The 23,444-nt window shown below is 40.4% G+C and overlaps 2 protein-coding genes across 2 annotated transcripts; one reads left to right on the top strand and one right to left on the bottom strand.

The window, feature by feature from the left end:
• Positions 1–13,354: 13,354 nt before the first annotated feature.
• SODALDRAFT_277479 (protein tyrosine kinase) lies at positions 13,355–14,389 on the top strand (the record flags this gene model as incomplete). The annotated part of the gene is made up of 2 exons (XM_028608068.1): positions 13,355–13,423; positions 13,487–14,389. The coding sequence occupies 2 exons, from the start codon at positions 13,355–13,357 to the stop codon at positions 14,387–14,389; spliced, it is 972 nt and encodes a 323-aa protein (XP_028466657.1).
• Positions 14,390–14,573: 184 nt separating this feature from the next.
• On the bottom strand, positions 14,574–16,203 carry SODALDRAFT_333479 (tafazzin). Its single transcript, XM_028611984.1, has 4 exons — positions 15,854–16,203; positions 15,761–15,779; positions 15,608–15,709; positions 14,574–15,541 (listed from the first exon to the last, which is right to left on the bottom strand). The coding sequence occupies exons 1-4, from the start codon at positions 16,050–16,052 to the stop codon at positions 14,794–14,796; spliced, it is 1,068 nt and encodes a 355-aa protein (XP_028466656.1). The 5' UTR covers positions 16,053–16,203; the 3' UTR covers positions 14,574–14,793.
• Between the last annotated feature and the right edge of the window lie 7,241 nt (positions 16,204–23,444).

The following is a 23,444-nucleotide window of genomic DNA, read 5'->3' as shown; positions in this document are numbered from 1 at the left end:
AGGATAGGACCCTCCTATAATTAGGTAGTAGGAGGGCTTCGCCTCCGAGAGAAGCGCTTATATTATTTTCGGGGCCTCCTACCCGTATAAGTATACCCCGCTAAACTCTATTGGTTTACTATAAGGATCTCTAGCCTCCCCGATTAGGTATACCCTTAATAATGTAGATATATATAGACTACCTAATAAAAGGAACCGCTTCGGATACGCAGATAACTCCTATATTATAACCGTATACACGGACCTTAATAGAGTAGTAATAGCTACGACCGAGATACTAGAATAGTAACTTTAGTAGTGTGTAGAAAATAGTATAGAACTAGACTTCGGTAAGGCTAAGGCCTAGTTTTTCTTACGATAAAAGATCCCCCTATTCCCTACTACATTAGTACCCCGATTTAACTATAAGGTCACGGTAGCCTATACTATAGACTACTAAGGCCGCCGTTACTCTACCCCGATAAGGTGGTTTAGTATCTATATAGATAGGAAACTCGAATTCGACTCCTATATCGATACGTAGGCGAAGAAGGGCCTTAAGGTTACTAATTATATTTGAGGGCTTACTAAAGCCTTATACGGACCGAACCCCGCGCTGCTTAGAAGAGGTTTCTACGGTAATACTAACTAGCCTTCGTTAATAAGGCCTAGCTACGCTAGGCACCGGGATATACGGGGATACCGGGTAATAAAAGGGCTAACGAACTATATAGTATAGAAGATATATAGGGGATACTACCTAAGAATAAGAGGCTAACCTGGGCGAGCGTTAAGGTATAAGCTATAGAATGCTATAGGACTAGGATTCGAAAATAGCACGTAAAGAATTATCCCCGCGGTTACTTAATAGCGTTATAGAAGAAGCTAGGATTTAGTAGATAGGAGCCCGAGGACCTCCGACTACCTTATAGGACACTTATACGCCTCCTATAGGTATATACTAGGTATAGAGATTTTAACGACTACTACTAACGATTCTATCACGAAGACTATATCGGGGACTATAGCTATAGTTATAAAAAGACCCGGGAGCACTTCGCCTATTACCGTAAAGTCAGCAACGCCCGTAAATAGCCACCCTAGCTATAGCATTATAATAAGAATAACGGGGACCGAATCTATAGGTTTAACCCCGAGGAGACCCTTATAGGGATGCCCACGGATAGGGCGGCGTTTACCGCCCTTAATAATATAATAGGCTTCCTAGAAAGGATTTACCTCTTACTCTTAAGGAGGGGCGCACCTATAACCTAATAGGGGTATTATAGATACCGGAGAAGAAAAGTATAAAGGCCCCCGAGGGCATATAGCGAGATAACGAGATTCCCTTTATTATTTCACTAACTTTTTATCTTATACACTATCTTAACGGCATAGTATAGGATTTATGTTATTTTGGTAGAGACAGGTCATAGAGTCAAGCGCTTAGCACTGTATAGTCTTAGCATATATACATAGAACCCACACCGTCCAATACTCTAATAGGGGGCGCGGTCCCACTATTCACTGGGTATTGCCAAGGCGTTAAATAAACACACACACACACACACACACACTATAATAGTCGCTAAAATATATAAACCGCGAATCCCTATAGGATATTCGTTTAAATTCTGTGAGATTAATCGCCTACCGTTCCCCTCCGTAGGTTAGTGCTATACGAGGGTGCTTACTAATATACCGTTTTATCTTTATAAGCTTATAGGCTACGTATTCGATAGTTATTAGTCCCTTGATGTTAACCCCCTACGTCTGCTCTTCTAGGTGCCTAAGAGGCTTAGGGCTAGCGTGCCCTAGCTATAGATACTATAAGATACCCTCCGTAGTGCTTAGATAACGTATCGTTAATTTATAGACGCCTTTTCGGGTAGAAGAAGAAGAAGAGCCTAGAAAAGTATCCGTAGATTAGTTAGAATCGTAGGGCATATACTTAAAAACAGTCCAACCGAAGTAATAACTTAGCTAGTATATATAACGGCTTATTAAAAGTTATTCACGTATTAAGGCCGAAAATATCGTTTATTCGAACTAAGGAAGGAAAGGAGGAAAGGAAAAGTCTGCGTGGTATATAGGCGGCTAAGTATATATAGAATCGCACGGGCCTCCCTAGGAAGTCCGTGCTTCTTAGTCCCGGCCACTACCGGGGACTATTCCGCGGGCTATAGCCCGTAATATACCTCCCCCCCGCTAGGGGCGGCGAGGTCGCCCTTATATCGTGGTCGCGCGGTCGTGACCTCGCTTACCCTTAGCCTCCCCGCGTATAATCTAAAAATAGCCTCCTTTAGTCGATTCTATTAAAGGCTCCTTCAAAGGGAGCTAATTCGTAATAGCTAAGATCCTTTTAAGGCTAAAATAGCATAAAGGAGCTCTTATATAGCGGTGCTATCACGAGCTCTTTACTAGCGTGCGTGTATATTATAAATAATATCCCTACTAAATATATAACCGGGGGTTATTCCTTCTACCTAAATCGCGTAGGAACGGTAGTAAAATAAACCTCCTACTATTCCTCGTTTTTTACTCTTTTCTTCCCCCTTTATAGCTTCTTTTATCTATTTCTTTTTATTTTAATTAAGTTTTCTATACTATAAGGAGCGCCGAGATACTTTATAGGTCCCGTGGTAGTATAACTGATATCGCCGAGTCATAGCGTATCTCCTAGGCCGTCTATATCCTCCTTATAATAAGTTAGCACGCCCCTCGCCCGTGGTTTAGTGCCGTGGTTAACTGTTAGCAGATATCGGATTTTGCTTTACCTAGTAAGCGCCCTTATAAGGGTAATAGTAATAACGATATAAGTTCCGCCCGTGTTATAATCGGTTATAAGGTTAGTCGTAACTAATACTAAGTAGACCCTAACCCCCCCCCCCCCCCCTAAGGAAGCGTCGCGCCCCTAAGAACCCCCCCGGACCTTACTGCCTCGCCTCTTACGTCTAGTACGCTACCCGGTAATATAAATAAGAATATAGAGTTAAGTACTATTATTAGTCGGGCCCTAGCACGGCTCGTGCCGATATTAAATATTACGAGTATTCTTATTATACTTATAAATATTCCGAGGTAAGCGTGCCGGTTATACGCGTAATAACTATAACTAATAAGTAATATAGCTCCTCTTTACCGCCTATAACGCCGCTAAGGCCCTATAGGATACCGCCTACGCTATAAATAAAGACTCCGATAACGAAGATATAAGTTTGCCTCCGCCATTGATACGGTGGCCTTAACACTAATTCTTCCGTATAGAATTACTACTAGTTCTAGGATACTTATAGGTATTTTTAGGTTACTCTTAGCCTAGCTAAGCTAGGTAAAAACGTCGCCGGTCCTTTATAGTCCCCCGCTTTTATTATTACCGCTATTTCTATCGCCGCTCCCGCCCCTGTCGCCGCTCCTATTTCCGCCACCGCCCCGTCTACTATTATCGCCTTACCGCCTACTACCGCCATATCCGCTATTACCGAGTTCTAAGTAAGTATAGTATAAGCCCTTAATGATATCGCCACCTTTATACGTAGTATAAGTAAAACGCTTTAGGATATATTATAAAACTTAGAGGATAGGAATAATAACGTTACTATAATATCGTAAGAGGTTTATAACCTCTTTTACTCTGTATATCTCGTGTATAAGTATTATATAGGTATAACTCCTTTCGCTATTAGTGATAATCCGAGGGCTACTCATAAGGCTATACTCACCTTAGCTCCTCCTTAGGAGGTTATTACTCCTTTTATCCTTAATAGCGAGGAGGGTATAACCCCCTTAGCGGCTTATCCTAAGCCGGTAAAGGAGTTATAGGTAAGTACCGTTAAGGATAACGTAGTCTTATAAAAGAAGGAGCTAGAAAAGGGTAAGATTATAAGGGCGTAGGCCGTTTATATTATTTTTAGGACTTTACTTAGTTCTTTCCTACTTATACGTTAAGTGGCGCGGGGGTATAACCCTAATATAATCTTATTTTCGGTCTTTATCGTCCTCGCTGCTATATTAGCCTTTTTTTATATCCGTGTCTCCTTCGTATACTATTATAAAGGCCCGTTATTCGACTATACCGGGCCGTATTTCTTCTCGAATTCGTTAAGTGCTTATATCTCCTATAGGCTTTTAAACGGTTCCTATATTAGTTCTATATAGCCCTCCCGTTATACTAATAGCTCGGGGACTTTACCGCGACCTCGCCTTTAGGTATAGGTGTAAAGAACTTCCTCTACTACTTATTCCTCCTCCTTATCTAGCCCTTTACGGATAAGTAGCGGCTAGGGGTTAATTATCGCTTACCCTAGTAAGGGGTTATAATCGGCTCGCTATAGGAGATTTATATAGAAATCGTTATAGACTTATAAGGGAATATCTAGTTATATAACATAGGACTTAATAACCTTTATAACTTTATATTTATAGTAAAGCTAGGTAACATTCTATAAAGGATATAGCAAGGAGTAATTACTAATATCTAGCTATATAAGGTTATCCTTTTTAAACCTCTTAGCAGGGTAACGTAAACTGTTTACCGACTCTTCCTAATAGAGTTATATAGAGGCTATCGCGGCTTAGGCAAACTAGGTAGCTTCTTAAAGGCGACTTAGTAGGTCCTATACGGAAGCCTTACGCTTATTAGTTAGCATAGTCTTATTAACTTAGAGCGGATCCACGTTGTACCTATATTATAAAAAGAATGGGCTTATTTAGATTATTAAGTTTACCTGGTTATTTAAGGCTAGTTACGCTACCGGTAATAGCGTAATCTAATCCTTTTAGGCGTAATAGGTATATGCCCGTAAATAGGCTTAGACTTCCTAGTTAATATATTTAAGACCTTTATCCGTTTAAGGGGAGTATATAGTGCTTAGTCGCTATTTAATACCCTCGAGTTTATAAAAGTATCGATAAAAGCGATTAGTTTAGTTTAACTCCTTATCGCTAATAATAGACTTCGGTATTCCGTAAAACCTATAATGGTATAGTAAGAACCGTTTAGTATAGGCTTTAGCGTTTATAGTATTTATCGCTTTAAGCGTTACTAATTCCGAGAGGTAATCGGTGATTACTTATGAGTACCTATACTTACCCTTACGGGTAGGTAATAGGTCTATTATAAAGTTTATCGCGATATCGTAGAAGATTCGCTTTAGTATAAGGAGTAAGCGTAGTAATCCTCTCTTTATACCCTTTTATATATAGCTAGCTTAGTATATATTATAAGTCCGTATAAATCTTCTGATATCTTAGTTTATCCCGAGCTAGAAAAACTAATAGATAATTAGGGTAATAGTATTATCCCTGCCTAGGTATCCGCCGATTATTAAGTCGTGGATCGCTTATATAAGACGGCCTTATAGCGGGTGACTTACTCCGTCTTCGCTATCCCCTAGTACTTATAGGCGGTTATAAAATATTAGCTACCCTTAGTCGATCCTATACTCAGCGATCCACATTTTAAGCTTTATTTTAGGGGAAAAAGTCCCCTCGCCCGCTACTATTATAGTAAGGGTACCTTAATAACGCTTATTAATAGCCCTAGTTATATCATATAGTTATTATAGGTCGGGGTTTACTTTAAAGACTATAATTAGCTCTAGTAGCGTTACTCTTACTAGGTATACCCGGGGGGAGATAGCTATATCGGGGATTATCTAGATATACCTCCCCTACTTTCGGATATTAGAAGAGTCCTTAGGTATATCCTGCTCTTAATATAAGAGCATATCGGCCGCGATATTATTGGCCCCTTTTTAGTACTTTAGTATAAAGATATAAACGTAACGGGCCTCTAGAGCCTATCCTCGGGCAAACTAATAATAGCCCTAATTATAAAAGCAGAAGCGTCGGGCTTAATACGTATTAGTAAAGCGGGGTTAAAATACTATAAGACCGGCGCTTTTTAGAATAGTACCTTTATCTCCTTAAACGCGGACTAAGCTTACGGGGATAGTACTATAATCCCGGCGTAGCCCCTAGTAGGTCCCCCTTTAAGATAGTCTATAAGAGGGGCGGCCACCTTAGAGTAGTTCTTAATAAAACGTCTATAAAAACCCGTAAAGCCCAGGAAGACCTATATCTTCTTAACACTATTAGGGAGTTCCTAGTCGCGGGTAGCCCTAACGCGGGCCGGGTCTATATATACCCTATCTAGGCTATAGATAAACCCGAGGAATTTAACGTCTTTAGTCTCGAACTCACACTTATTAGGGTTAGTATACAGGGACCACTACCTAAGCCTTATAAGAACCTCGCGAACGTGCACGCGGTGGGTAACCAAGTCCTTACTATAAATAAGGATATCGTTAAGGTAAACTATATAAATAGTATCGATAAGGCCCGTTAACGCCTGGTTAATATACCGTTACAAGCTCGCGGGGGCGTTAGTCAACCCGAATAGCATAATAAGGTATTCGTAGTGGCCGTATTTCGTCCGGAACGCCGTTTTCCACTTATCGCCCTCCCGAATCCGTAATCGATAGTACGTATCTTTAAGATCCAGCTTAGTGTAGTACTACGCTAACGATAACCGATCTAGGATTTCGTGGATTAGAGGCAGGGGGGTACAGTCCTTAACGGTCACTGTATTTAACCCTCTATAGTTAATATAAAGGCATAGCTTACTACTCTTTTTAGGGACGAATAGAATAGACGCGCCGGCCGGACTAGTAGATAGTCTAATCCACTCTTTCGTAACGGTATCCTATAGATACTAGCGCAGCACCTCTAATTCCTACGCGGCGAGAGGGTAAATCAGTCCGTAGGGGGGCTTCTTCCCTTCCTCGATTTTAACGGCGTGGTCCCACTACTAGTGCATCGGTAGCCGCCCGGCGTTTTGGACGTTAAAAATATTAGCGAAATTTTAATACTATTCCGGCAGCGTAGGGGTAGCTACTAAGTCCTTATCTAGGCCAGGGTAGACCCCGTTTAAGAATATATCTCTATATCCTACTAAAGGGTTTTCTAGGCCGTTAAGGCCGATATAGCCAATACGTGGAACCCGCGTAGAACCTATATAGGTTAGAGTAAGGATAAACTTAGCTTATCTAACTGCTTTACGTAGTTCTCTCGGTCATATAACCACACCAAGCTCTATATAGGTTAAGGGATAGGTCCACGTGCTATATTACTAATTAACGTTAGGGTTAACGGCTATAAGCCACGGCCTTAATAAGATAATCTTTACGTCCTAGGGATCGAGGTCTATAACGTAAAACTTAACGCGCTATATTTTCTTCCGATCCTAATAGTCGGTAGTGGTAATAATCCTATAAAGGGACTTAAGGTTCGTTTATCCTTCCGTAATCCAGGATACCGGGATTAAGGATCCCTCGGGGACCTAACTAGGTCTTAGGAGGGACCGATCCAGTATATTAATATCGGCGCCTCCGTCGAGGAGGGCCGACGTTTATACTTATCCCCTACCTCGGCGAAAGCACACGCGTGCCTTTATTAGTATAGTAGTAGGGGTAGTCCGAGGCGGGTATAGTTCCTAGGGTACCTCGCCCGTAATATAGCCGACCGTGGGGCGGGATATAGACACCGGTTAGGTATTCGGGTTATTATTACTCGAACGCTATATCTAAGGACTAGGGTATATAGTGGCGTAATACCCCTCTTAGTTATAGTTATAGTATGTAATAGAGTCGAGGTATAATAATAGTCTAGGGCGTGTAGGGTAGCTAGGAGTAGAGGTTAGGGCAGGCGTAGGGGCAGACGTAGGGGTAGACGCGGGGATACTAATTGAACCGTAGGTGGCTGTCTAGGTACTTTATCCTGGGGCGCGTGAACGGAAACGACGTTATTAGACAGTAGACTAGAAGTCTACTCGAGTAACGGCCAGCCCGTCGTTAACGGTTAAAGCCTTAGCCCTACGGCAGGCCGGGGCCAGGTCTTAGTAGTCCTTAAGAACTCCTATAGACACTATATAGTCCCGGATAGGTGGGAGGACCCTCGTTAGCATTATCTAGATTCTCTACTAGTCCGGGAGCTCGTCCGGCAGTTCCGACTCCAGGGCTTCCCACCGCTATATAAACTTAGCGTAGGACTTGCCCTCTCTCTAAGATAAGATAGACTCGCTCTAGATCTATACCGCTACCTCCCGTAAACGGGTATCGTTATCGTTAACCTAAGAGGATAACTAAGCCTATAGTATAGCCTAGCTAACCCGATTAGAGTCGCTATTATACTTATATCGTAGTTTAGCCTACCAGCGTTCCTTAAGGTAGTAGGGGAGGCACGATATAACGAAGTAGTTCTTCGCAGCGTCTATAGGGAAGGACTAAGAGTCTAGGTTAAACCTTTAATTCGTTTCCTAGATAAACGTGCGATACTTAGCCTAGGATACGCTATTCTATTTAGGTAAGGGGAAATTAAACTTAGCCTATATAGTAGACCCGTGTATAGAAAACGTCGTGGATATATCGTGGGTATACTAAGATCCTATTAGGGTTACGATAATACGATATCGAGGTTTAGCTATACGACGGTGGGTAATATCGGCCCGGTAGGGATCGATAGCGGGATTAATAAAGGCGGTAGCGATAGTAGCGACGGCAGTAGTGTCCGTTTCTAGCTTAGTAAGATAATCGAGCTTACGCTTACGGTGGTTTTATACCTTTATCCATTTAACGCGTTCGTCTAATTATTAATCCGTTAGAATAGCTAGGTTAACGTCTACGTGCGGGGGCAGGTTAGGATCCTATACGGGTCCCGTTATAGTTATAGGAGGAATAGGGATAGTGATAAGGGTAAAGGTAGTAGTAGAGGTAGTGCTAGCGATAGGAGTAGGTATAGGAGCAGGAATAGGTGCCGGTGTAGTAATAGAGGTAGGAGTAGTAGGAGTAGTGTTAGTTCCCGGCGTGTTCCCGTTATATTCCTCGTCGGCGTCCTCTATAAAGGCGGTTTCGCTATCGCGTAGCTATCGCTTAAACTGGCTAGCAGCCTTGTCGAAATCGAAGGTAGGATCGTTTATTTTATAATAGTTAGATATCTTAGTGACTCTCCTTAACGGTCTTCGCGCCCTTAGAGGGTAAAGCGATTAAAATATTAAATAGGTAGTCGTAAAGAGTGAGAAGGTAGGGTTAAGTAAGGAACCAGGTATAATCACGATAGGATTATAATAGGGTTAAAACGTGGGTATAGCCAAAGAGTTAGCTTAATCGCTAGCCTCCCTCTTCTAAGGGGAGGCTCTTCCGCTCCTTAAGACTATACTCCGCTACTCCTCGAGGACTACTTTATTTACTTCCTTAAGGGCTACCTTATTTACTTTAAGGGACTATTCTGTTTACTAGTATAATAACTGCTTTATTTATACCTTAAGGGGTCTTAGACTAGGCACGCCTAGACCCCTATAGGTTCATACTGGGGACCCATTATGACCACTGCTGCAGGCACCTGACAATATTCGTATAGCGGTTAAGTTTCTATTAGAACCCTTTAGACTCGCTAACTTTATTAACTTTACCTATAGCGATATCGCCGTTAATATCCTTAGCCGGTTTATAGGCAATAGGAATTAGTCGGTACGACTTACTAGCACTCTCTTATCTCTACGCGATCTTTTATACTTTATTAACCTACTCGGTATAAGTGTTAAGGAGGTCGGCTACTATTAGGCTATAATATAGCCTATCGTTTAGGGCGTTATCGAGGAATCATATCTTAATATAGTCTACCTAATTATAGCCTCTTACTTATACTAGGTTTTTGTAGAGGTAGGTAAGAAGCGCGTAAACGGCTAGTTAGGTTTTTACTTTATTAATTATAGGGCGTTAATAGCACGGACTTATTCGTTATAGTCCTTATATATACGGTTAAGGTAAGCTATAAAGTCATTTAGATTAAAATTACTATTTATACCTCTATTACTAAAAAAGGTATCAACCACCTATTAAGGCTAGGTATCTAAGCACGCGTGAATTAGATACTACGCCTCTTCGTTACTATAAAATAGCGGACTATTAAGTTTAAGCTTTAGTCGTATAGCTTAGGACTAAGCGGTGTATTCCGTGCGTTTTCCACTAAAGTTTACGGGGATAGCGACTTACTATACACGGTATAAGAGCGTAGGTACTAGTAGCGGGACGGGTATAATAGTCTTTACCTTTAGAGGCCTAGGTAAGGGTAAGGGCGTAATAACTAGGGTAGGCGTCGGGTGCGTGGTAGGTATAAGGTACGGGTTAAGTTAAGACCATTTAAGGGCTACTTATATACTAGTAAGTATATCGTGAATAGGGGTGATAGATATCCTTACCGCTTCCTATACATATTATAATACGTGTTTATCGATCTTATTATATAAGGTCCCTACGACTTACCCTTAGCGCCTTTGTAGGCTCGGGGCGAAGTGACTAGGACGTCCTTCTATATAAGCGTTAAAGCTTATAGTCTTATAAGTTCGAATATATAACGGCTTATTAAAAGTTATTCACGTATTAAGGCCGAAAATATAGTTTATTCGAATTAAGGAAGGAAAGGAGGAAAGGAAAAATATACATGGTGTATAGGCGGCTAAGTATATATAGGATCGGACGGGGTTTACTAGGAGGTCCGTGCTTCTTAGTCCCGGCCACTGCTGGGGACTATTCCGCGGGCTATGGCCCGTAATAGTATAGTATCAATCTATTAGTATATCGAAGGTAGTTATTTAGTGGTTTTTAATCCTACTAGTACCCTCGTAGTCGTAGTTATTAGTTAGAGATTAAATTATAGGTAAAATCTTCGTAGTATACGATACTTAAGAGCCTAAAATCGAGGCCTCTTATTGGTCCTTTTAATCTCACGGTCATGTTACTATAACCTTTACTAGGTAGTGACGAACTACCTACGATAATATAGTCTCCTCGCGTTACGGGTATAAAATCAGAAAAGCGGGAAAATTCGTTAAAGATATAAATAGTGGTACCGGAGTTAAGGATAGCCGAGGCTCGAAGAGAGTAACTAGTAGTAATACTCGCCGTAAAGGTGACGGCGTAGGAGACGCCGCTACGGATACTACTATAAACGAGTCACGCCTTTTTAAGCTATATAGAGTCCCGACTTATATCCTTCTTTACCTTCTTTGTAGCGCGTAGTTCTTATACTTCTGCGCGTATTACGGGGTTATATCTAAGGATCCGTTAGACGGTTATTTTAGTGCTATCGTGTATAATCTAACCGTCCGGTACTAGTTCCGGGAATAAGTAAGTAGTAGGCGTTAATATCGTGACTAGGCGTAGTATATACGCGATAGCGTTCCCCTTATCGGAGGGCAGATTTATATTATTTAGAAGAAGAGCGGTTAGCTAAAGTAATAGCTAAAGTAATAGAAGGTATAGCTATTAATATAGCGGAAGATACTATGGTAGCGGGATTCTTAGCTTTATTCTTCTCACGATTACCCTTTTTCCGGGGCTAAGTTAATGCCTTTAAGATATCTTTACCCTTATCGCTTCTAGTATATAGTGCAGGGAATACTATAGCGTAATAGTTACCGCGTTTTCCTTAGTCTTTAAGTCTAGTCTTAATATATCATTAACTAAGGGTTAAAGATCCTCGGGGGGGACTACTTCCTTATCTAAAAGGCGTCCCTCGGCCTTAGTCTAATCGCGGCTAGCTATCCCGCGGATCCCTCTAAAGAAGTCTACCACCTAAATATACGTTACGGTTATCGATATAACCTTTTCGAGGTACTTTAATAGTTCCTGCTATCTTACTAACTACTCCTATAGCTTCTTAAGGCTATTCGGAGTAATACGAATGTATTCGTTATATTCTTCGTAGATATCCACGCGGCGCGTAGTTATATAGTAAGCGGTATCGCGTTAAATAGCTTTATACGTCCCTTAAGGGGTGGCGTTAAATAGGAGTAGTTTACGGCTTTTATTAATAGTATTAATCTACTATGTTAGTACGGCGTTAATGCCTTTAGCGTATTTAACGTGGTTATCCCTCTATATCTTCTAACGCTATATCGTAGATTCGTAGGCACGCTACCTAGTAAGAGATAGATCTAATAGCTACGTAGGCATAGCGCCTGCTTATATAGTAGCGTTCGATGCTTAGAAGGTGTTATAGGAAGGTAAAATAGGGCGTTAAGGAGGGGGAATAGGATTATTAAGCCGTAGATAATCCTACACGTTATTATTAACGGCCGTAGCTTTAAAGTAGCTACTCCAGAGCTCCTAATTGGTAGTAGTAAAGGTAAAGGGTAGGTATTCACTTAGTAAGTAAGACTCTTAATTATCAGATAATACGTAGTTAAAAGCGTTCTAAAATAGGTTAAAAGTAATTAAGGCAATTATATATAATTATAACTGTGTCGGACCGTCAGGGAACCGCTGCTACCGTATTTTATATAGTATAGATTCTATCAGCGTCCACCCGGATTATAATCTTAGTAATCCGGCCCATTACATAAACGAAAAGACTATAGTCTATTCGATAACCAATAGTATCACGACAATAAGTATAACTAGATATATTAAGAGATAGGAACTTTCTATATAAAATACAGAAGTTTAGGTATACGAAAATAGGGGGACTTAGTACTCTCTAAAACCACCTTATAGCTCCTTAATATATTAAATAGTAACTAATAGCTATACAAAGTACCTCCTATATAGCGCGTATATATATACCGAGTAACTAAATCCTTTCCTATATAAAATAGCTATAAATAGATTCTAGATTAACCTAAAGATATCTTATAATAGTATTAAAATTTATTTTCGTAGTAGTGCTGTTAGTGCAGGTACGTACCTCGAACCTTTTTAAACTTCCTAAAAGGGTAGTTCACGAAGTACCACGTTATACGTTTTTTCAGGGGTTATATAGTATGTCACGGCCCCACTAATTAAAGCCCGGCAATTCAAACGTGATGGCCTGGTAGTCGGGCCCCACTGTTTCGGGGTGGCCGAGTCTATTTTTGGCGCTATGCAGCTCGCGCCTACTTTCCTTGTCGGAGTGAGCTTACCATGCCAGTCAATGTCTCTGCCGTGCTAAATCAACTCGACCCCTCTCTGTCACGCTCCTATATATTAACTAGAATAATCACCATATTCCATCCAGGCCATAATTCATTATTTGTTCCACTTTATTTTTGTTGCTTGCTTTCTCCCACCCCACGAAGTCACTGACAGTATTCCCTAAGGTACTTCACGCATGGCAAGTCATACCTTCTCCCCTCCCCCGGCACCCCTTCCTTTTGAAGCTGTCTGTTCACTGGTCCATGCTAATCCCATGTACGGTAGTATTGGTCCATCAACCAGCTGACACTGGTCTTCCTTCCCGGAACCTATTCGCTCTCCCCATAGGCAAAGACAAAAGGGAAAAGGTGTGGCGGACAGAAAGAAAGTCGGATCAAATCACACAGATAACAGTTCAATCCAAGATGGACGGAAAAAGACACCCAAGTTCATTTCAGCAGCTCGAGAAGCTCGGGGAAGGCACCTACGCTACAGTATGCATCACCTGAAGGCGCACAGAGGATCCGTGCACTAACATTCTCCCTTTCCTCTGCAAGGTCTTCAAAGGTCGGAATAGACAGACCGGTGAGCTCGTTGCTCTTAAAGAAATTCATCTCGACTCCGAGGAAGGAACGCCCTCGACTGCAATCCGGGAAATATCTCTCATGAAGGAATTAAAGCACGAAAACATAGTTGCCCTCCATGATGTCATACACACAGAGAACAAGCTCATGCTGGTTTTCGAATTTCTGGACGGCGACCTGAAGAAGTACATGGACACTCACGGGGACCGGGGCGCCCTCAAACCCCAGCAGATCAAGTCTTTCATGTACCAGCTCCTCAGGGGAATTGACTTCTGTCATCAGAACAGGGTGTTACACCGCGACCTAAAACCTCAGAACCTTCTTATTAACAGCAAAGGTCAACTGAAACTGGGTGACTTCGGCCTAGCTCGTGCTTTCGGCATCCCGGTGAACACCTTTTCCAATGAAGTCGTCACTTTGTGGTATCGTGCGCCCGACGTTCTTCTTGGCAGCAGGACCTATAATACAAGCATCGACATCTGGTCGGCTGGCTGTATCATGGCCGAGATGTACACCGGGAGGCCGTTATTTCCAGGAACGGCCAATGAGGACCAGCTTACTCGGATATTTCGCATCATGGGAACCCCTACTGAGAGGACATGGCCGGGCATCACGCAACTGCCCGAGTACAAGCCGACCTTCAGCTTGTATGCCACGCAGGATCTACGCCAGATCCTTCCGCAGATCGATCCCACGGGTATTGACTTGCTTCAACGCATGCTGCAGCTGCGTCCCGAACTTCGTATAAGTGCCCACGAAGCGCTGAAGCACCCCTGGTTTAACGATATCATCGTGCATCAACACCAGCAGCAGCAGGCTTTGCAGGCGCAAGCGAGAGCGTACTCTTCGACGCAGGGCTCTTATGAGGGCTACTAGTGACCAGACTGCAAGTGGCCCAGACTACTGCTGCCAAACAACTGCAGCAGCGAGGCGGGCAGCCTGCTCCTTACTCTGGAGATCACAGGTTCTTGAATCGTCTAAGGGGACACGCCCTGCCTGGGACTCGGTCGCATATGTATGGTTTTAAGCAAGGAAGACAGTCTTGGATCCACATGACAACAATAGGCTTGCCAATTCGTCGTTTAGTCAGTTCGCCCACAGCTGAGTATCATCAACATTGGCGGTACAGCTACAGAGCCCAAATTCTAGCGGGAAGAAAAAAAGAAATGACAAGCGGCTTGCCTTGCAGGATTAGTATTAGGCCATTTGCTGCAGTAGGAAGTAATTGCATGGCGCGCCAGCGACGTTTACAGCTTGGTCACCCTCATTCCAGACTTTGATTACTCTTTGTGCACGATGCTCCCGTCAACTGGGCTCTTGAAGCGACGTTGAGGAGGCTCCCTCTGCCAGGTTCTGGCCAATGCAAATGTAGGGTCGTCAGGCGGATAACCGGATGCACCCCTGAGACCGGCTACAGCACTCCTCACAGTCTCTGCTACTTCGATTCTAAGCTGTATCGCCTCACTGCCGTACTTGAGCTGCTCGGGATAGCTATGATCGACGAGAGGCCTGGCTTGGCCCGCTTGCTCTTCTATCAAACGCCTCCAAATTGCCCGCTGTCGACCAAAGACGTGGCCAGTATCGAGGGCGTCGCCGAAAACTACGTGGACTTTCTGCCCGATCCGAGGTAGCCAGCGCGGCGACCGCCTATGTTCATGCATGATATGCTGGATCCCATCGATAAACATGGGCACTAACAGCGGCGCCGGGTTCGACTCAAGTATAAGGCGAGATACGCCCCACTTGAAATATCGGAGGACCAACATGGGGTGCTGGTGCACGCAGGCTTCTGGGAAGACATGAATCCAAGCATTACGCAGACGGAAACCCGATGGGGATGGGTATACATCGCCGGCGTCGGTTGCAAACGTGAGTCCATTAGGTTCAGAGGGCGGGCTTGGTTCCTCTCCGGAGAGCAAGCGAATGCTTTCAGCCATTGTTGGCTGGAAGAGACCACCATGAGGTGAGTGGAACAGTCGATAGGTGGGCAAAACTTGACCAAGCGTGAAGAACGAAGACGTGAATTTCCTATCCATATGGATGGATTGTCAGTTCGGTCTGCCAGACATCAGAGTGAATGAAGTGATCACGTACTTCTTGAAGCATATGTCATGGGCTCCAAGGCCCCATCTGAGGTTGGCAGGGTCAAACGCATACTTTAAAGGCAACACACCCCACATCAGCGGATCATCCAGGCTGCGAACGAATAAGTCCATGAACTATTTCGAAACGAGCTGCATTACTTACACGCTAATGTGATTGGAAACTAAGCAGCTTGGCTATCAGTGATTGTGTGATTTGAGACGGCTCGTGGTGTTCGAGATGCATCTACCGGCGTACCTGTCAGAAGACCCTGCCGGCTCCCACCAGATCTCCTCTGATCCAGAAGCTTCAGGAAAGAAACAAGATTCTGCGTCTGGACAGTGTTCAGACCGTACAAAAGCGCCCTTGATATGGTCCCAGTCAAGCCCATGACGCCAGCTGAACCAAGACGCCATGCGAGGCTTCGCCTTGCAGGCCAGAGCTCGGAACAAGGCATCGTTACGGAAGGGGCGCTTTTAGGAAGGCGTGAGAGGCATTCATGACTGTAGGGTATTGTCCGGTCTGAGCTTGAGATTTTGAAGCCCTGTTGAACTGGGTAACTCGCCGACTAATTGGAATACAAAATAGACGCAAGATAAGGAGCATGTAGATCTCTGCCAGGGTTAGAAAAGTTAGCTCGAAACTTGGCCCCACGTCTAGATTACCTATGTCAAATAAAGCGTCGTTAAAATGAACCCTGCTTTTTCGAAACTTAATATACTAAATCCCTATTTTTCCGCTACCTTATAGGCTTAATATAAATCTTTTATTACGTAGATATAGTAGATTCGTATTATTAACCCTGCTCTTAACGATAACACTAACCGTATTATTTTTACTATATAGTGCCTTATACCCTCCTTACGATAGGATTATAACTTTGAGGCTAACCGACGGTAGCCTAATAGTAGGCTATCTTAGGACGAATTTTTAGCTTAGCTCCGCGATTAGATACTAGATAGTGATACTTAAGTTTTACGAGCGGTCTAACGTATATTCTATAAGGATTTATAGTAGGGTCCCCGTTAATTCTACGATAATTTTAAAGCTAAGTAGCGATTACTCGAATCCGAGCTCCTTATTCCCCTACCGGAGATTATCGGTATTATTTTTATAATCATAAAATTACAAGATAATTTACGCCCTTAGATTATTATATTAGGCGGCTTACCGATAACGTATCGTAAATTAGATTAACGGGCTAGATAGGCCGAATTAGTTTTTACTAAAAGTGGTAAATACGTAATTAACTACTAGTCGTGTAATAATTATTCTTAACGTCACGGTCGTAATAACGACTTCCGGGGAACTAAGCGTTCCTATAATAACGCTATTAATATTATTACTACCTAATAGCAGAATACTTAGCCTACTTCCGTACCTCTAATTCGTTATTCTATTAGTAAGATTACTTATTTTAAATATTATACGAAGGGCTATTACGCTAATACTTACCCGTAAAGATATTCTTTTTTATCTAGCTAATACTAGACTATTAGTAGTCTAACTAAACCTCCTCCTATTATTAGCTCTAATATTATCTCTATCCCTGCCCGTGTTATAGAGTTATATAATAATAACGATTAGGAATTATCCCTGTTATAGCCGAGCACTACTAACTCCACTATAGAGGTTAAAGTTAGTCTACGGCGGGGTAAAGAATAGATTAAGATCCTAGCTTTACTTAATAGTGGTATAGAATTTAGTCTAATCGACCGTTCTTCTTTAGGAGCTATTAGCGGCTTAGCGGCTAGCCTAGTATAAAATCTCTTTTAGACTTTAGGTAGAGCCGATATCTAGATTCAGACTTACGGCACCACTATTATACTTTTTAAAGCGATTAATAGTTAGTCGCTTACTAAAGTATAGAAGGAGGAATTTCGAATTATTAATATTACTACGAATATAAAATATAAAATTATTCTAGGCGGCACTTAGCTCCACGCCGTTAACCCTATTATTAACTAGCGGACTAACGAGTAGATCTACCCTTTATCCTCCGATTATTATTGTCTTATCTTTATACTAAAGTAGATTCGTTCGCCTAAATGTAACACGCGTTATACTATTATTTTATCTATAAACGAATATCTTTCTTCTTTACCACGGATTAGTAGAGTTATATTATCGGTTACTTAATAGGAGGAGCCTAGTAATCTAACTATTAATTCTAATATTCCTCCCTATTTATATAATATTCCTACTATTTATCACGAGTTTAAAGATATTTTTAATATCGATCGAGCAGCGTTACTTCCTAGTTATTAATAATAGGATTATACTATTTAACTAGAGGATAATAAGTGCCTATTATTTAGACTAAGTTACGTTTATATATTAACTACCGCGCCCTTAATAAGATTACTAGGAAGGATCGTACTCCCCTACCGTTAATTAGCGAGATACTTAACCGTTTAATTAGATCGAAAATCTATAGTAAATTAGATCTTAAGGATACTTACTATCGACTTCGAATTAAGGAAGGTGATAAATAGAAAACGGCTTTTCGTATTAAATATAGTTATTTCGAATACCTTATTATGCCTTTTAGACTTACTAATACCCCCGCTACGTTCTAGCGGTATATCAACTAAGCACTCTCCGGTCTTATTAACACTATTTACGTGGTTTATCTAGATAATATTCTTATCTATAGTCGTTCCCTTACTAAGTATCGGCGACACGTTAAATAAGTCCTATGCAGATTACGCGATTAGGACTTATACGTAAACGCCGAAAAATATAAATTTAAAATTAATAAGGTAGACTTCCTAGGGTTCCGCTATAGCCTAGTAGGTATTAAGATAAACCCCGATCGTGTGGATACGATTATTAATTAGCGACGGCCTATAACTATTCGCTAAATTTAAGTCTTTTTAGGATGTACAGGGTTTTACCGGCGTTTTATTTATAACTACTCTAAAATTATACGATTATTCACGGACTAATTACGTATCAGCGGCTATATACTAGCCGAACTACTAAAAGATTTTTATCGTGCTTTTAAATAACTTAAGGATACTTTTCTTTCTATACCCGTTTTACGGTATTTTAACCCCTTATTACTAATACGCCTTAAAACTAATACTTTTAATTTTACTATTAGTGCTATCCTAAGTTAACTAAAGGACCGTGTTTAGCGCCTAATTACTTTCCTTTCACGTAAGCTTAAAGGCGCTAAATTAAAGTATACTACTCCTAATACCGAGCTTATAGCTATTATAGAGGTGTGTTATCATTAGCGTTACTATATACTCTATAGCGCCTTTACTATTAACGTTCTAACGGACTACCTTAATTATTAGACGTTACTAGATAAACCTAAGCTTAGTAATAAGCACGTGCGCTGGCTTAATAAATTAAGCACTTATGATATTCGTATTATTCACTAACCGGGTAATAAGAACTCTACCAATAGTCTGTTGTAAAATCCTCTTTATCTTCCTGCTTCTAATAAACGTCTTATTACTACTTAGGAGGTGCTAGATAATTTCATATCTAAATTTTAAGTAGCCCCCGCCTAAGCACCGGATAAGTAATAGCTACCTAATATCCTTAATAATATTCACTAAGCTTAAAAAGAAGATAACTTTCTTACTTCCGGTAGATAGTTAATAGTTAATTAGCGAGAGCCTAATTTATAGACCCGTGGTACTAATAGTCGTATTTAATTCCGCGGTAAGGTCTATATTCCTCGATCTTCTAAGCTTTAGTTAATAATCCTTTAATTACACCACGATAACCCGACTATAGGTTACTAGGGAATTATAAAGATATTAAAACGAATTTAATAATCTTTTTATTAGCCTAGAATATCAACGGATATTCGCTAGTAGGTACCTAGCTACCCTCTTTAGTAATATACTAAATCTCGCACTTATACTCCTTATCGCGAACTAGCCCCTTTACCTATTCCGACCTAGCTATTTTAGTAAATTTTAATAGATTTTATTACCGGCCTACTACCTATTCAGTGGCCGGGGGGTAAGCAGAAAGATACTATTCTTATAGTTATCTATAGACTAACTAAATATTCCCTTTTTACTCCTACCTCTAGTAAGCTTATAGCTAAGGGGTTAGCGACTACCTTATAGCACTATATTTTTAAGGTATATAGTCTACCCGATAGTATTATCTCCAACTATAGAAGTCTTTTTATAAGTGCTTTTTAGCGCACGCTATACGGCTTACTATAAGTTAAACACCGCCTTTCCACTACGTACTACCTGTAGACTAATAGCTAAACCGAACGTATTAACTAAATTCTTAAGTATTACCTTCGCTCCTACGTTATATAATAATAAGATAATTAGGTTAATCTTTTAAACCTTACCGAATTTATATATAACACGTTATAGTATTCCGCTACTCGTTATTTACCCGCTAAGGCCCTAATAAGTTATAACCCCCGCGGCCCCTATACTCCTATACTATAAGTTAAACGGCCCTCTACGTTAGCAGAAGAGAGAGTAAAATAACTATCTCTTAACTACACGTTAATTTATAAGTAACTATTACTTAGTAATCGGGTAATAGCTAACTATTATAACTGTAAATATACACTAAAGGAGTTTTATTTACACGATAAGATTTTAGTATCTACTAAAAATATAAAAATTATACGCCTAAGTCAAAAATTATTATATAAATATATCGGGCCTTTTAAGATTATTAAGGTGATAGGTAATCACCGGTTCAGTTATAAGGTCGACCTTCCTAAGTATCTTCGGATTTATAATATTTTCCCTATTAGTTTGCTTAAGCCTTTTAACTAAGATAGCCGTGGAGCGCCGGCTAAGTAGCTATTAGATATTAAAGGGGAAAAGGAGAATAAGTTTAAGGTTAAAAGGATTTTAGGTATACGCTAGTACCCTAAACGCCGCTGCTACAAATTTCTTATTAAGTGAGAAGGTTATCCTGTAGAAGAAAATACTTAGAAACCTAAGTTATATCACTATAAAGATTTAGTTACGGAGTACCTCTCTAATTAGGCAACCGCTGATTTATAGTTATTAGCGGTATAATAATATTACTATTTTACTAAATTAACTACGTTCCTTTATATTACTGTTTTGTAGCTAATAATCTCTAGCCGCTATTTACGGATTTTCTATTAAAGCAAAATATATATAACTGCTAAGTCCTACTTATTTACCTATTAGCTAATAGTCTAAACCCAAAGGCTATATTTTCTTCTAGCTAGTCTAAACCTAGCGATGATATTCGTATTCTAGTCTAAACCCAGACGCTAATCTCCTGCTAGGTACTGGATATTCGTACGTTATCTACTCTTTTAGCACCGGTCTAAACCCGGTACTTTATATTAGTCTAAACCTAATAAACCTAACCCTAACTAATTACGGATTACCCCTTAATCCACGACATCGTTAAAATTATAATACCCACTCTTATAATAACTAATCAGTAATAGGTTATAAGTCAGGAGAATAAGGGGAATTACCCACCTTTTAGTTACTAGTAGGGACTCCCTTATTATCCTCCTTATCTATAATATCACTATAGCTATTATTTACCAGAGGAGGGGGTAGCCTAGGTACTAAAGCAATAATAGTGGTTCCGCTATTATTAAGTGCCTGACTACTTAGATCCTTTAGCTAATTTCTAAATTCCTATACAATTATTAGCCTTATCTTTATAAGTTAACTACTAGTTAACCTATAATGATTTTATCGGTTAAGGATTTCTGCCTATCCCGAAGTGACCTAATAAAAGATACTTAGACGCTGGAATATATATTTCGCTTTTCTTATAGTACTACCAGTTATCGTAGTATATTAGTAACCGCTACGCTACTACTAGCCTACCGCTCGGCTATAATTAACTACCGCTAAACTTACTCTTAACGTTCCTCCTCGAGCTTAGGCGCGGGGCGCTTTTAACCTAATAGCTATATCTTCTTATATTTTAATACACGTTTACCTAAACGCTATAAATACTATAATTCGTTCTATATTATTTTTAGAATTATTACCTAATAGTTAACTCACGAGTATATACCTTTAGAGTCGTATCTGCCTTATACTAGTATTATTTAATCACGTCACGAAAACGCATAATTTTATCTAACTATATATATAGCATCTATAATTAATTAGCAGTAAAATAGCTATACACTAACTAATATACCTTCACACAGGGTTTCGATCCCTATCCTATGTAATATATATATTTAAGTAAGGCCGCTATTATACTAAATTAGCAGCTAATTACCTATTACCCCCTACTCGACCACTTTACTTATAACCTCTATAACTATATAAGGGAATTTAACTACTACTAGGGTGCTACTTCGTTATTCGACCGATACACCGTATATATAGAACTAGAAACGGATTATATCCTTATTCTGCAGGAGGATATAAAATATACACCCGAGATATACTAGCTAGTCCACTTTTATCTAATTCGATCGTTCTATTATTTCTAGCTATAGAACTATTATTTGAATTACCGGCACTATTATTATTCCTATTACTAGCTTTATCGCCGGTTTACTGCTAACCACTAGCTATTTCTCCACTAATTAGACTTAGAGGCGCTAAGGTATTATTATTCTCTATATACGTACCCTGGGTACTAAACCCCTTACCGCTAATCCCTTATTAAACGCCGGCGGTACTACTTTTCTTAGGATAAGGCTTTTTAGGAGTCTTTACCGTACCGCTACCACGATTACCCTTAGGAGGTATAGTTATTCTATAGCTAATTAGGTATCACCTATATTCCTACTATAACTCTAGACGCACTTATAACGCTCGGTAAATCTTTACCTAACTATAATAACTATAAATCTTCTCTATTAATCTATTCTATATTAGTTTCTATCTAACCGCTATCTAGCTATTACTCTCCTTCGAACTTAGATTCTAACGGAAGAATAGACCTATATATACTAAAGAAAAATTACGAGAGTATACTAAAGGAAAACTGTATACACGTTAGCTACCCGTTACCCCTCTACTAGACTACCCCCTCCTTTACTTTAGTTCTGGCACGGTAATACTACCTATAGCCTCCTTAAGGGAGGAACGGGGGGGATACTTATAACCTCCTCCAGGAACCTAAAGAGGGAAAAAGAAGAAGAAAAGGAAAAAAGGCTTATAGCCGAAAAGATCCTCTATATAATTACGGAGGCCCCACTTATCCTGCCTACCGTTTTCCTATTTACGTATAGAAGGGCAGGCGCGCCTTTATTACCGGTAACGCATTTCCCTATTCACGGAATAAATAATACGAACGCGTTTAATAAACGGGGAGATATTAGCCGTTTAATAACACTACTACTATCTAATAATAGGTAAATAGCTGCTTTAAACTTTTATTTTATATCTATTATTATATAAGGATATATCCCTTATAGATTTATTTTTTATAATAAACCTCTATAAACCACCGTTTAATTAACGGTTGGCTACCTATAGTAGTTCTTTCCACGCCCTTATATATACCTAAAATAGCACACTTCGTAAGGAATTTTCTCTTTATTCTCTTCCCCTAAAAATATCCTCTAGTACCAGTATTTAAGGTTAGGATATATTTTAAGCCTTTAGCTCCACCGTCACTTAACGGTGGATTATCTACGGCTTTATTTTCTTTAAGCTCTGACCTATATATTAACCCACTCGCCTTACCCGATAACTACCACCCACCCTACGGATACTCCACAACTAGCTATAGCCTAAGGACAGGTCTTATTCCAGGAAGGGGTAGCCTGTTAGGTGTAGGATATAACCAAGACTTAGGAGGTACTAGGATATAGTAGTGGACTATCGGCTGACTGATAAGTGGATATTTATTATATAAGACGGAGAGCTAGACTATTCCGGAA

Source organism: Sodiomyces alkalinus (assembly GCF_003711515.1).
Source record: "Sodiomyces alkalinus F11 unplaced genomic scaffold SODALscaffold_5, whole genome shotgun sequence".
In the NCBI taxonomy this organism is placed as follows: domain Eukaryota; kingdom Fungi; phylum Ascomycota; class Sordariomycetes; order Glomerellales; family Plectosphaerellaceae; genus Sodiomyces; species Sodiomyces alkalinus.
The sequence above is the reverse complement of the archived record's forward strand: the minus strand, read 5'-3'. Positions and strand labels throughout refer to the sequence as shown.